Genomic DNA, 12043 nt, shown 5'->3' on the forward strand with positions numbered 1-12043 from the left:
TTGCAGATAGTATTGAAGCCAGCCTCGAGGCTGCGTCCTCGCACACAGAGGCCGCCAGCGAGCTCCTGGCTGGAGCCAGCCGGCATCAAGTAAGTCAGTGTGAGGGGCCAGCCTGTGGCCTCTGCAGCCCCCAGCCCAGAGGCCCAGGCCCTGACCTCACCTGGGAAGGGCACACCCACAGGGTCTTTGAGCCCAGGAGGCCTGGTGTGGGAGGGGAGAGGAAGGGCTGTGGGTGTCTGTGCCCCCAGGGTGGTCGCACCGCCTCCTTGTCTGCACCCCCACAGAGGGGCACCAGGGTCTCTGCCCGCCGGCTCAGTGGAAGCTAGAGGGTAGGGTGTGAGGTGAGAGGTGAGCAGTGCCTGCCTGGTGGCGGGTCTCACTGTGGTGGCGCTAGGCCTGGCTGTGATACCCCAAGAGCCAGCCGCACACAGCTCTGTGGCTCCTCCCTTTCCCTCATGGGCAAGCTGGGTCTGTCGTGTGTGCCGCCACTGTCTGGAGGGTGTGGGCTGTGGAGAGGGCCCGCCTGACCTGCCCATCCTCCTCCGCCTGCCGCCTGGGCGCCTGTGGGCTCAGCGTCTGCCCCTGACCTGGCCTTGGGCTGGTGGCTGGGAGGGGGCCTCCACATGGACCAAGCAGAACTTGGCTTGGGACAAGTTATCTGGCTCAGAGGGAGTGAGAACATACCAGGCCTTTATTGGCTTGCGATGGGGCTTCGGGCAGCCTTGGGGACCGACTGCCGGGCCTCCTTTCTGACCTGCAGCCACCACGTGGGCACCTGACTGGGCCAGGCGGGCTTGAGCCTCGCCCCGCTGGGACTGAGGGCCCGGCAGCTCTCCTTCATCCGAGCCTCAGTCACTGCTGGAACCTGCCAGTCAGTGATGGAGCCTGCAGAGCCCAGCCCTCAGGAGAGGAGCATGTGTCCCTGGCGTGGGGAGGGAGCGTTTCCTGGGAGAGTGTGTGCTCCATCCTGAAGGCCAAGCAGGAGTTGTCCTGGCAGAGGGGACAGTGTGCACAGAGGCCGGGGACTGGCTGGGTCCCAGGCGAGCTCAGGGCAGCTGTGTGTGGGCCGTGCCAATGGGAGAAGTGGGCGGACCAAGCCCTCGTTCTTGGGGCAGCTTTGGGAAGTCCAAGCTCTACTTGGGAAGGGGATTCTGGATGCCTTCGCGAAGGGAGGAGGGGGAGGGGAGGACGGTGTGAACCACAGCAGGACGTGGGTGAGAAGATGAGCACCAGGAGGAGGGAGCGAGGGGCGCCCTCCCGGCACCTGCCTCCCCGGCCTGTGGGGAGCCCAGCTGGGGCAGGCCACACGTGGGGACAGGCGCCGCAGGACCCAGGCCTGTGCTCTGAGGGTGGAGGCTGGGCCCACTGCTCCTCCCCCCCGTCTCTGTCAGTGGCCTTCAGATTCAGAAGTCAGGGTGAGCAACGGTCGGCCACACATGACAATTGGTGAACGCACATCAAGAGAGGACACTGGCGTGCCAAGGTCTCACCTGCAGGACAGGGCAGAGGCACTGCTGGAGGTTGTGTCAGCCGACGTCAGCTGATGCCACTCAGGGCTGTCTGCCCCAGCCCAGGGCCTGCACGTTCCAGCACACTGAGGGCAGCCAGGCTCTCCACCCGAGACTCTCCACCAGGCCTGGCCCTTCCAAGGTGTCCCAGAGTAGAAGGTACCGGCTGCACCTGACAAGCGAGGTGGACCCGTCGGAAGCTGAGGGCCTGGGCTCTCTAATGGGGACTCTGCCGAGGGTGGCACCTGCCGGGGTCCTCACCACCAGGAAGCCTCATGTTGAGAGGGAAGCACAGCTGGCAGGGGGCTCCGTCCATGAGCACGCGGGGTTGCCAGGTCAGGAGGATCGGCAGGTCCCTGGATTGTGGGAGGAAGACGTGATAGAAAATGTCTGCACCACGGAAGGAAAACGTGAAGGTGCCTGGACCGAAGAAGGAAGACGTGACAATGAGGAACAGGAAGAGGAGGAGGAGGCGGTGGCATGGACAGCCACCTGTGCCCATGGGCACCTCATCAGGCCCAGACCCCCTGCCGGCACCCCTGCCCCATTCCCAGGAGCTCGTGGGCCCAGCCGTCTGGGGTGAGGCTGTCATGGCCCATTCCCATCACAAAGCAGGAACCCTTGGGCCATAGACATGATAAGCGGGGCTCAGACCCAGAAGGTGCCACAGAGTTGGTGCCACATAGTAATGTCCTCCCACTCGCTCCCACCCCCACACGACATGTGTCCAGTGAGACAGGACTCAGCACACCCGTTTCAGGCCCCTTGGTTTTCCTTGGAACGTTTGTTGACTTATCACACACCCATACAGTCCAAAGTTAGACAACCTACAGCCAGGCCTTTCATTTGCAGATTAGGGATTTGAGCCCAAAGCAGAGAAGAGAAGGGTTTCCTGTATCACAGCCAGCGAGAGGCAGAGCTGGTTTGGGAGCCCGGTGTCTAGGATTCCATGTCCAGGGCTCCTGCTGCCTCGGGACGTTCTGCTTTCATGTGCACCTCTCATCCTCCTGGCATATCTGCTTGGTGGATGGGTGGATGCTCACGCAAACAGGGTGCCGGGATGGACAGATGGATGGGTGGATAGACGGGTGGATGGATGGAAGGGTTGGAAAGGTATACACGGGTGGGTGGATGGATGGATGGAGGCACAGGTAAATAGATGAACAGATGGATGATGGATGGGTGGGTGGATGGGTGAGTGGATGACGGACGGATGGATAGATGGAGGGTTGGGTGGATGGACAGAAGCATGGGTAATTGGCCGAACAGGTGGGTTGAGGATGGGTGGCTGAGAGACGAACAAATAGATGGGTGGATAGATGATGAGTGGGTGGATGGAGGGAGGCGTGGGTAAATAGGTGGATGGACGGATGAAAGGAAGGAGGACGAAAGGAGGGGGGGAGATGGATAGATGGAGGAAAGATGGATGATTGATGAACAAATGCATGGGCAGAGAGATGGGATGAGAGAGTGAGTATGTATAGACAGATGGACAGAGGATGGTGGATAGAAAACGGCCAGCTTGGGTGGATGGGCGTGGATGGAGGTGTGGATGGGTGGATGGGCGTGGATGGGCGTGGATGGATGTGTGGATGGGTGGATGGATACATACATGGCCGCATGCGGCTGCCCCAGGACCTAGGAATCGTCAGGTAGAGGTTTCAGTCTCAGCATCATTGGAGTAGGTCTTTCACCCGCTGAGTGTTAGTTTCCTAATCAGGGTGGTGCTGCCCACTGCAGGGGGCACTAGGACACCCGAACAGTGAGCGTGTAGAGGGCCTTGTACAGGTGGCAGTCCTAGCAGCCCTCTGGTGCCGCCCCAGCCCTGGCCTGTGAAGGCTCATGTTTCCTGTCTCCTTCTGCCAGCCGATGAGGAGGACGAGGCCCCCAGCTGCCTGTGGCTGCCCCTGCGGACTGTGGATGGGCCCAGCCTGCCCGAACCTGACTCCCTGGACCTCCGAGGAGCCTTCCCCGCACCCACCTCCTCGCTCTCCCCACCTGCCTCGCCCGCCTCGGCCCCTCTGGCAGCCACGATCCCAGGGGCCTTCCGGCCTTCTCCACCCTCCTCTGTACCACCCCAGCCCTCTGGGAGGCCCATGGTGGCCGAGGCCTCCGAGTTTGAGCGGCGGCTGCTGGACTCCCATCGGCGTCAGGGCGCCCTGCTCTCCTCCTGGTCCCAGCAGCAGAGCGCGCTCTTGGCCCAGCAGAACCTGCTGCTGCAGCGGCTGGCGGAGCAGAGCCAGAGGCTGGCCGACGGCATGGAGGCCCTCAACCGGACCCTCGAGAGGCTGGTGGAGGCCTGCCCAGCCCCCAGAGCCTCGCCCACGGTTCAGGACGGCATCCCTGCTGGTGGAGGCGCCCATGGACCTGACCAAGGCTCCCGGGGAAGCCCCCAGGGCCCCCCCACGGGCCTGGAGGTCTTCTCAGGGATGATCCTGAAGGTGGAGGAGGAGCTTTAGGGTCAGGGCCACGGTGGAGTGGGACTCCAGTCTTCAGAGGCGGGGCCTTGACGGAACCAGAAAGGACACAGGACATGCACCTGTGGCTGCCCCTTCTGTTGCCATGGTCCCTGGGGCTTGGTGTTGTGCAGAGAAGGGCTCTGAGAGCCAGTCGTCTGGGGGACCAGGCAGAGTTCTACTCAGGGACAGTACAGCTGGGATGGCAGAGGGTCGCTAGCAGGGGGCGAGCCAGCACGTACAGACAGCCAGCAGCGGGCAGAGTGGCGGGGAGAAGCACACGGGGGCAGTACCCCCAGACTGCCCCCTTAGGGTTGGGCCCTAGAAATGTGGCTGGGCTGGCTGTCAAGAAGGCCCCCTGACTGTCCCGAGTGACTCCTGGAAGCCCCTCCTTCATGGGCGTGTGTGGACTCACAGGGGCTGGGCTTCTGGGTTGGCTTGACTTTGGCCCAGGGAATCAACCACGTCGCAAATATGGCCCGTCTCTACTGTTATATGTCTGTTGTATGAGACTTGTATGCACATATGTTCCTTGGTACTGTGTGGGGGGTGCCCTTTTGTACCTGTTGATTTTTTTCTGTTTTTTTGTTTGTTTTACAAAAAGTATTTTTCTTATTTAAGCATAAAATGACCAAAAAAAGGCAGTAATGGTGATGGTAGTGCTGCTGGTGAGTAAAAGAGCTGGAACCAGTGCTTTTCTCCCGGTGGCGCAGAGGGCTGGGCTGGGCTCTGAAGAAGGTGCTTTGACAGAAGCCATAAAGGTGATTGGGCAGAAATCAGTGAGGCTGGTGGAGCAGGCGGGTGGGGAGGAGGGGCTGGCAGAGTCCAAGCAGAGGGAACCAAGGGCAAGGTTGGGGAAGAGCGACCCCACCCCAGCCTTGGGGCCAAGGAGTAGCGTGGTACATCCTGGTCTGTTTGTCTCCACAGCCTGGCATGTCCTTTGCCCTTTGAGGTCTGAGTCCGGTGCTGCCAGATGCGGACAGCCGGGCAAGAGCATGGCTGGGACAGGGTGCCTGTCATTTGGGCCGTGGGTCGGGGGTGCACCGAGGAGCCCAGGCTGCAGGCAGGGAGAGCAAAGGGCATTGGCTGGCCTCAGAGGAGGTGCTCATGCAAGGAGGGGGACCCACACTTGGTCCAGGAGTGCCCGTCACACCTGGGGCTCTGGAAGCTCCTTCTCTGGGATGTCTGTGGGGAGGGGGGGTGACCTGGAGATCCTTTAGGAATGAGGCTGTGATTTGGGTTTAAACAGGAGCCGGTCAGAGTTTGAGCTTTTGAGGAAAGAAGGTCTTAGTGAGCATATGTGGTGCAGACAGCTAGGAAGATGGACGGGGTTCCAGCTGCAGCCAAGCCCACCGCCAGCCTCAGTCTGGACTTCTGTAACTGTCCACAGGCAGCCTAGGTTTTGAACCAAATGACCAGGAGGGGATGGACCTGGGGAGGACATGGCAGGAGAGAAGGGCTCATCTCACATCAACGAGAACGGCAGCTGGAAAGCGGCGAGGTGACACCTACAGCGTTTTGACAGAATAACCATCAACGCGGAATCCTGCGCCCAACAAAACCATCTTTCAAGAACAAAGACAAAATGGAGACATTTCCATACAAGTGAAAGCTTTGAGGGTTTGCCACCAAGAGACTCTCACTGAAGGACCTTCTGAAGGGCGGGTTCAGAAGGAGGAGAAGGGTGCTGAAGGAAGACCGTGTTCGAGGCAGTGATGCGGCCGGATCCGGCCAGTGACTGTGCAGTAGTTCCACCATTTTATGGTAAACAACAATTGTGAACATAATGTCTAATTTGTGGGGTTCCATTTTCAGAAAGGACAGAAAAACCACCAACGGTGACAGTGTATTATTTGGGAAGAGCTGTGAAAGTATTTTGAGCTACTATTATTTGCAGGGAAATTAAATATTGGTCAAGTTTAGCATCTGTTAATAACTATACATGGTAAAAAAAAAACAAGGGTCCCTTCATCAAAATTAAAAACGTATGCTCTGCAAAGGCCCTGTTTAGGGGATGAAAAGACAAGCTACTTACTGAAAAAATTTGCAAATGACATGTCTGACACAGGACTTGTATCCTGACTGTATCAAGAGCTCTCTAAACCCAACAATAAGAAAACAGACAGTTCAGTTAGAAAAGAGGCAAAAGATTTGAGCAGATACTTCCCTGAGTTATAGATCGCAGCTAAGCGCCCGGAAAGGTGTTCGGCATGACTGGCCATGAGGGAAATGCACATGAAATGAGATCCCAGCGCATGCCTACTAGACTGGCTAGAACAAGAGACACAAGGACAGGGAGAGACTGCACCATCCCCACACGCTGGTGGGAATGCAAAATGGACAACGGTTTGCTATTTTCTTAAAAAGTTAAACATGCACTTATCATACGTCCCCACCATTGCAGGCCTGGGCATTTCTCCTCGAGGAATAAAATACCTGTATGTGGGTGTTCATGGTATCTTTATTTGTAATAAGCCCCAAATTGGAACTAACACAGGTATCCTTCAGCAGGTGAGTGGTTAAACAGCGGGGCATCCGCATCATGGGCTACTGCTCAGCAGTGTAGACGGACTGACAGCCTGGAGGCTGCTAAGGGCATTTTGCTGAGTGGAAAAGCCAGTTTCAAAGGTCACAGCTGTATGATTCCCCACGCGTAACATTCTCAAGATGATGAAATTATGAAGATGGGAAACAGACGGATGGTTGCTGGGGTTCGGGAGGTGGGGCTGGTGGGGTGCAGCGCGAGGGAGCCCCTTGTGGTGATGGAGCAGTTCTGCATCCGATCGCCGGTGGTTTCAGGCGTCTGTGTGGTAAAATCTCTCATAGAACTAGACACACACAGACAAGAAACGAGTTTAAAAAAAACAATAAATTTTAATGCAAGGGTAACGTCTAAAAGTAGTGTTAGAGTATATAACTTCCAAACCAGTGAAAATGGAATAAGACTACAATTAGGCAAAAAAAAAAAAGAAAATTGAATAAAAAAGGAAGGAGCAAAAATGAGAAGCAAAAGTAACACGGAAGGAAAATAGGACAAATAGAAAACGGGAGGCAAGCTTTTGGAACCATGTCCAGTCAACCAATTAATGTGCGTAGATTAAAAGAGCCCATTGAATGTCAAGGATGGGCAGATTGGAAGAAACAAAGTATCCCTTTGCCATTTACAAGAGATGCATTAAACCGTAAGGACGTGGGAACCGTGACAGACATGCCAGTGAGAAACTGCCAAAGAAAGCTGGGGTGGTAGTATCAACTTCAGACAAAACGGACTTTAAGACAAAGACGTATATGTATAAATATGAAAAAGAGCGTTACTCCGGAACAGCTTCAGCTCACAAAAATCCTCAACTTGTGTTCACCCAATAAAATAGCTTACATAAAATAAAAAAGGCAACAGTTTCTGTCCTGCAGAAGGAGTCCATTGTGACAGCAGAAGGTTCCAACCTGGGGCACACAGACAAGAAATTAGTGACAGCAGATTTCCAAGCAAGAGGCACTTGATTTACTGGACACTTACAGAAGAAACAGGACACTTATTCTCCTCCAGGACGCCTGCGTGGTCACAGATTTTGACTGAATTGTGTTGTAAAGCCAGTGTCACCAAACTTCGAAGAATCCGTAATACGTAAAACACTGCAGTTATCAGAAAATGCAATTAGAAAAATGTAATCGTGAGATATCAGGAGCAAAAAAATAAAAAGTTCCTTGTATGTGGAGATTTAAAACAGTTTCATTCAGACGTCAGGGAAGAAACCATTAATGGATATGTTAAAAAGCCATAATTGAATCATAATGAAAATACTGCGCATCAAAGTCTGTGAACTACTTCGAAGGAAATTAATAGCCTTAAATGCTTATACAACAAAAGACTGAAAATTAATGTTTTAAGATATTAAAAAGACATTAAATAAAAGTAAAAGGACTCCGGAATAAACCTAGAGAAATTAGAAAAAGATTGTAGGGACGCGAGTGGAATTCACTAACTTACAATAGAGTCTCCACTCATGGTTCTTTGGAAGGCCCATGAAAACAGACGAACTACTGCTAAGATTGATCTGGGAGGAAAAGAGCAGGCATTCCAAAATAATAAGAGAATTCTGGGAGCAATGTTATGCCAATAATTTGGAAACTTAGGGGAAAATGGACAGCACTGACTCGAGACTCAGTAGAGCCTGTCAATAGTTCTGTGGCCGTTAAAAATATTGAGTTGGTAACAAGGGCCCTTTCTAGAGTGAAAACACCAAACCAGGTGGTCTTTGAAGTGTATTCTACCCAACTGTCAAGGAAGAAGTCCAGTTTGACACAAGCCTTTTCTAGAGAACAGAGAAAGGGGACATTCCTTCTGTCTCATGACATTGGATGTGGTCGTCCTGAAACATTAGCGAGCCGCTGTGTCATGTGACTCGCCTTTCTGGAGCTTGTGTTTTAGCTGGAAGACCAGAAAATGATCGACCTTCAGTGGAATAATGGTCCCCACACCCCGCAGGGCTGCTGTGAGGTGGGACGGGACGATGTTGAATGTAGACGGCTCACTGCCACCCCGGCCCGGCCCTCTCCCCATGTTAATGCATTTGGTTACCACGGGGCCTGTGGCTGGAACTGTGGAATCATCTTCAGGAGGCAGCAGAAGTCAGTGATGCCCCATTCTGGCCCCCAGCAGGTGCTCAATCACTATTGGCCTCCTTTCCGCCCTGCTTTCCCGCATCCTACATGCTGGGTCCCTCTAGGTCTTTGCTGAAATACATTCCTCAGAGAGGGTTCCGTGGCCTTCTCTCCCTGCCAGCTGACACTCCCTGTAAGGATTTGTCTTCCTGGGCTCTGTCTGTCCCTCCCAGGTCGGTAGGAAGCTCCCGGAGGCAGGGCTCTGTGCTAGGCACAGCGGGGGCTTGGCCTACTGGGTGGGTGAGGTTAGGAGATGCAGAAGCGTCTCCAGTGGGTGTGGGCCTGGGTTTGCAGGCCAGGAGGCTGGGGGCAGATGGTGGCCTGAGGCCTTGGGCTTCTGAGCTAATCCAGGTCCGGCAAAGGGCAGGACTATTGAAGAACCCAACTGGCTGAGGGGCCTAGAAAGCACGGGAGACCAGGAGAAAGGGCCTTTGGGTGGAGGGAAAGGCGAGTGGGGAAACAGATGGGACGTGTGCCCGCCTTCAGAAGCCTGAGGGCACTTGGTCAGGGGTCCCCCTGGGAAGGTGTGTGGGGCTTGGAGACTGCAGGCCAGGTTTCCTCTGGCACCAACCTGTGACGCACCGCCAGGCACCGCAGGGGAGGGTATAGTGGTCAGTGTTCCTAGTGACAGGATGTTTAATTTGGAGGGGCCCGTTCCAGGTAATTTGGGCGGAGGGCCTGCTGCCCTGGCCAGGCTGGAGGCCAAGTCGGTTGGGAACCTGCTTGAGCAACATAAGAGTGATGCGGGCAGGGAGGGGGGGCTGCCTTTTTCGTTTGGAGGCCGCGCAGGTTAAATACGCAGCAATTGGACTTGCTGAGGCCTGAGCGCACGACGCCTGTTGCAGCCCGGAGGACCTCGTTTTCATGATCGAACCCTTATAGATTCACGCCCCCATCTGCTGAGAAATGTAAATGGGACTTGTGTCTCAGGTGCCAGGAGGGACAGCTGGTGGGGACATGGGGACGGAGGGGGTGACCCTGCGTGTGCTCGGGCCCCAGAACCGTGCCCGTTCCGTCCACAGTGCTCGGTGCCCGCTCACTGGTCCTGCTGGGAGTGAACAACAACCGTGGGCAAAGATTTCAGTCAGCCTGCTGGGGTTTAATAAATCACAGGCTCGATGCTTCCTGGTGGGAGCGAGGTGTGAGGGTCCCGGCACGTGAGGGAAGGGCCTGGGGACGCTTTCCTGCCACGTCAGCATAAAACAGTCGGGGCTGAGCCCGCTTCTGCCCCAGGTGCCCCCTCGTCAGACAAGGCCCCCTGCCCCCCCTCAGCCCTCATCTGCCCCACAGTGCCCTTTAATCAGGGCAGCTGCTGATTAAGTGGGCCTGGGTTCACGGCCAGCATGGCCACGGCCCAGCTTCATCGTGATTTTTGGGGGGTGGCCCCCCTCGCCCAGGACATGCCTGCTATCCGGGCTGGCTGTGGGTGCAGACTCGGCTCGGGCGTGCTAAGCGTGCAGGCACGTGGCTCCAGTGGCTCTGGCTGCAGGTGGGCGACACAGCCGTACCCTTGTGCAGCTCACACCCAGGCTGAGCGAGGACGGGCACTGAGCTGTGTGGGCCCTCGGCCCCTCGCGGGCAGGGCCCCACCATCCTTTCTTTATCCCTGAAGACGTCTCTGCTCAGAGCGGGAATGGGGCCTGCCCTGGAGCGGCTGTGGAGTGCTGGCTGTGACCCCTCATCCGTTTTCTTTCTGCTGGTGGGCGGCAGCTCAGGGGCTGCTGTGCTGTTTGGGAGGCTGCTCTTCCCGCCTCATGCCCAGCCCCCAGCATCCCTTTCAGCCCGAATCTGATTTCTGAAAACCCCACTGCCCCCCAAGAAGCCTTTCTACACACCTGGCTGGCCCCCCATCCAGCAAGTGAGCCACTCCCACCTCTGTGCTCCCAACACTGCCCCAGGGGCAGGCAAGCAAGCCTCACGTGCACACACACACGCGCACACACACATGCGCACACAAGCTCACCTTTGCTCTGCATGCATGCTCACACCCGTGTGGACCAGCACTCAGCGGTCAGCCCGCCCTGGGGAGCACAGGCGCTCCCAGCTGTGAGATGACCAGCCCCCATTTCTCCTCCCTCAGCCCTTTCCAAACCAGTCTAGGCCGACTTGATGTATCCTCCATCGTGGCCTGGCCCACAGTGCTGGGCTTTAATCAGCCGTTCTCTGTGGCATTTTCTCCCAGGCCTCAAGGACACCTCTGACCCTGGTCTATAAAACAGGAGTGGCACAGCTACCCCAAGCTGCCCGCTACCCCACAGCCCAGCCGCCAGAGCCCAGCTGGCCTCCCACACCCAAAGTGAGCGCCATGAGGGGAGGGAGGGGCCTCTGGCCACACGTCCAGCCACCCAAGCTGTTGCCACACAGGCCCCGTCCGGGTGGCCCTTCAGAGGAGCCCAGGCCTACTCACAGTGTGCCTGGACTCTCACCTTGGGGGGCGGCCTCCAGGCTCCCCTCCAGCCAGGCCTCCTCCTAGGCTGAGTGCTTCAGTGGCAGGCTGAGCTTTGGAGCTCAGGACCAGCAGGGCAGCTGTCCAGCCCTCCTGAGCCTGGGACACAGGGCAGGCGGATGGGAGCGGTGGGGCTGGGGGCGCCCTGCTGCAAGATGGTGGCATGAAGGCAGGAGAAGGTTCCCAAAGGCTCTTGGCTGGGCAGACAGCTGCCAGCCTGCTCCCGGAGACAGCGCCTGGCTTCCTGCCCGGCCCAGGTGTCTAGACTCAGCAGGCCAGCTGTGCAGGGTGCCCTAGGCTCAGTGAGCTCCTGCCCAGCCTCTCTGCAGGAGCACGCACCTCCCCCTGCCCCTGCCCTGTCCAGCTCTGCGTGCTGTAACCCCTGGCTACTCCTGAGAGAGGAGGTGCCTTGCCTAAGGTCACCCCAAGTGGGGGCTGGGCTGAGAGTGGGGAATTGCCTCCTTCAGAGAGAGGTGACGAGGGGACACCACACCACGGGGTGACTGGGGGATGGGTGTGTGCGTGGGAAGGTCCCTTTCAAGGTAGAAACAATGCAGTTTTAAAATGGTGAGGGATTGGGGCTCTTTTTCAGCAGCTGTATGCAAATTGCATGCAAATGAGCCTGTTTTCCTTTAGGTTCAGAGAAACTGTTCTAGAGAACCAAGTCAGCCCAGCATCTCGTCCTCATTCAGAGCAAGAATCTCCTTCAGAAAAGGAGCTGAGGAGGGATGGCCATTCTGCTGTTTATTTAGCACATGAGGACGGTCCCTGAGTCAGAGATTGAGTTCTGCTCCCCGTTCTGCCAGTGACAACTTGTGTACGATTCTGAGCGCAGTGCTGAATCTCTGCTCCTCATTTTCCTTTTTTATAAAATACACACCAGTAATGCCTTAGAGACTTGCACGTGAAACACTTAGCACAATGCTTGTTCTGATGATGGTGGTGATGGTGGGTCCTCCATACCAGGCACA

General features: G+C 56.3%; 1 protein-coding gene across 20 annotated transcripts in view; it reads left to right on the forward strand.

Moving 5' to 3' along the window:
- Positions 1 to 12043, forward strand: part of TSNARE1 (t-SNARE domain containing 1) — a 99013-nt gene that overhangs the window by 66702 nt on the left and 20268 nt on the right. For 16 of the 20 annotated variants that reach the window (XM_088798923.1, XM_074316992.2, XM_074316991.2 and 13 more), the window contains 2 exons: positions 7 to 89; positions 3375 to 4608. In XM_088798923.1, the coding sequence (XP_088655049.1) occupies positions 7 to 89; positions 3375 to 3941 (650 nt within the window). In that variant the 3' untranslated portion in view covers positions 3942 to 4608. Of the gene's footprint in view, positions 1 to 6; positions 90 to 3374; positions 4609 to 12043 lie in introns of those variants that run through there. The other 4 variants (XM_074316995.2, XM_074316987.2, XM_074316997.2 and 1 more) reach the window with 2 other exon arrangements.

This window comes from Rhinolophus sinicus, chromosome 6, assembly GCF_057876585.1.
Source record: "Rhinolophus sinicus isolate RSI-liver-muscle chromosome 6, RSI-T2T, whole genome shotgun sequence".
Taxonomy (NCBI): Eukaryota; Metazoa; Chordata; class Mammalia; order Chiroptera; family Rhinolophidae; genus Rhinolophus; species Rhinolophus sinicus.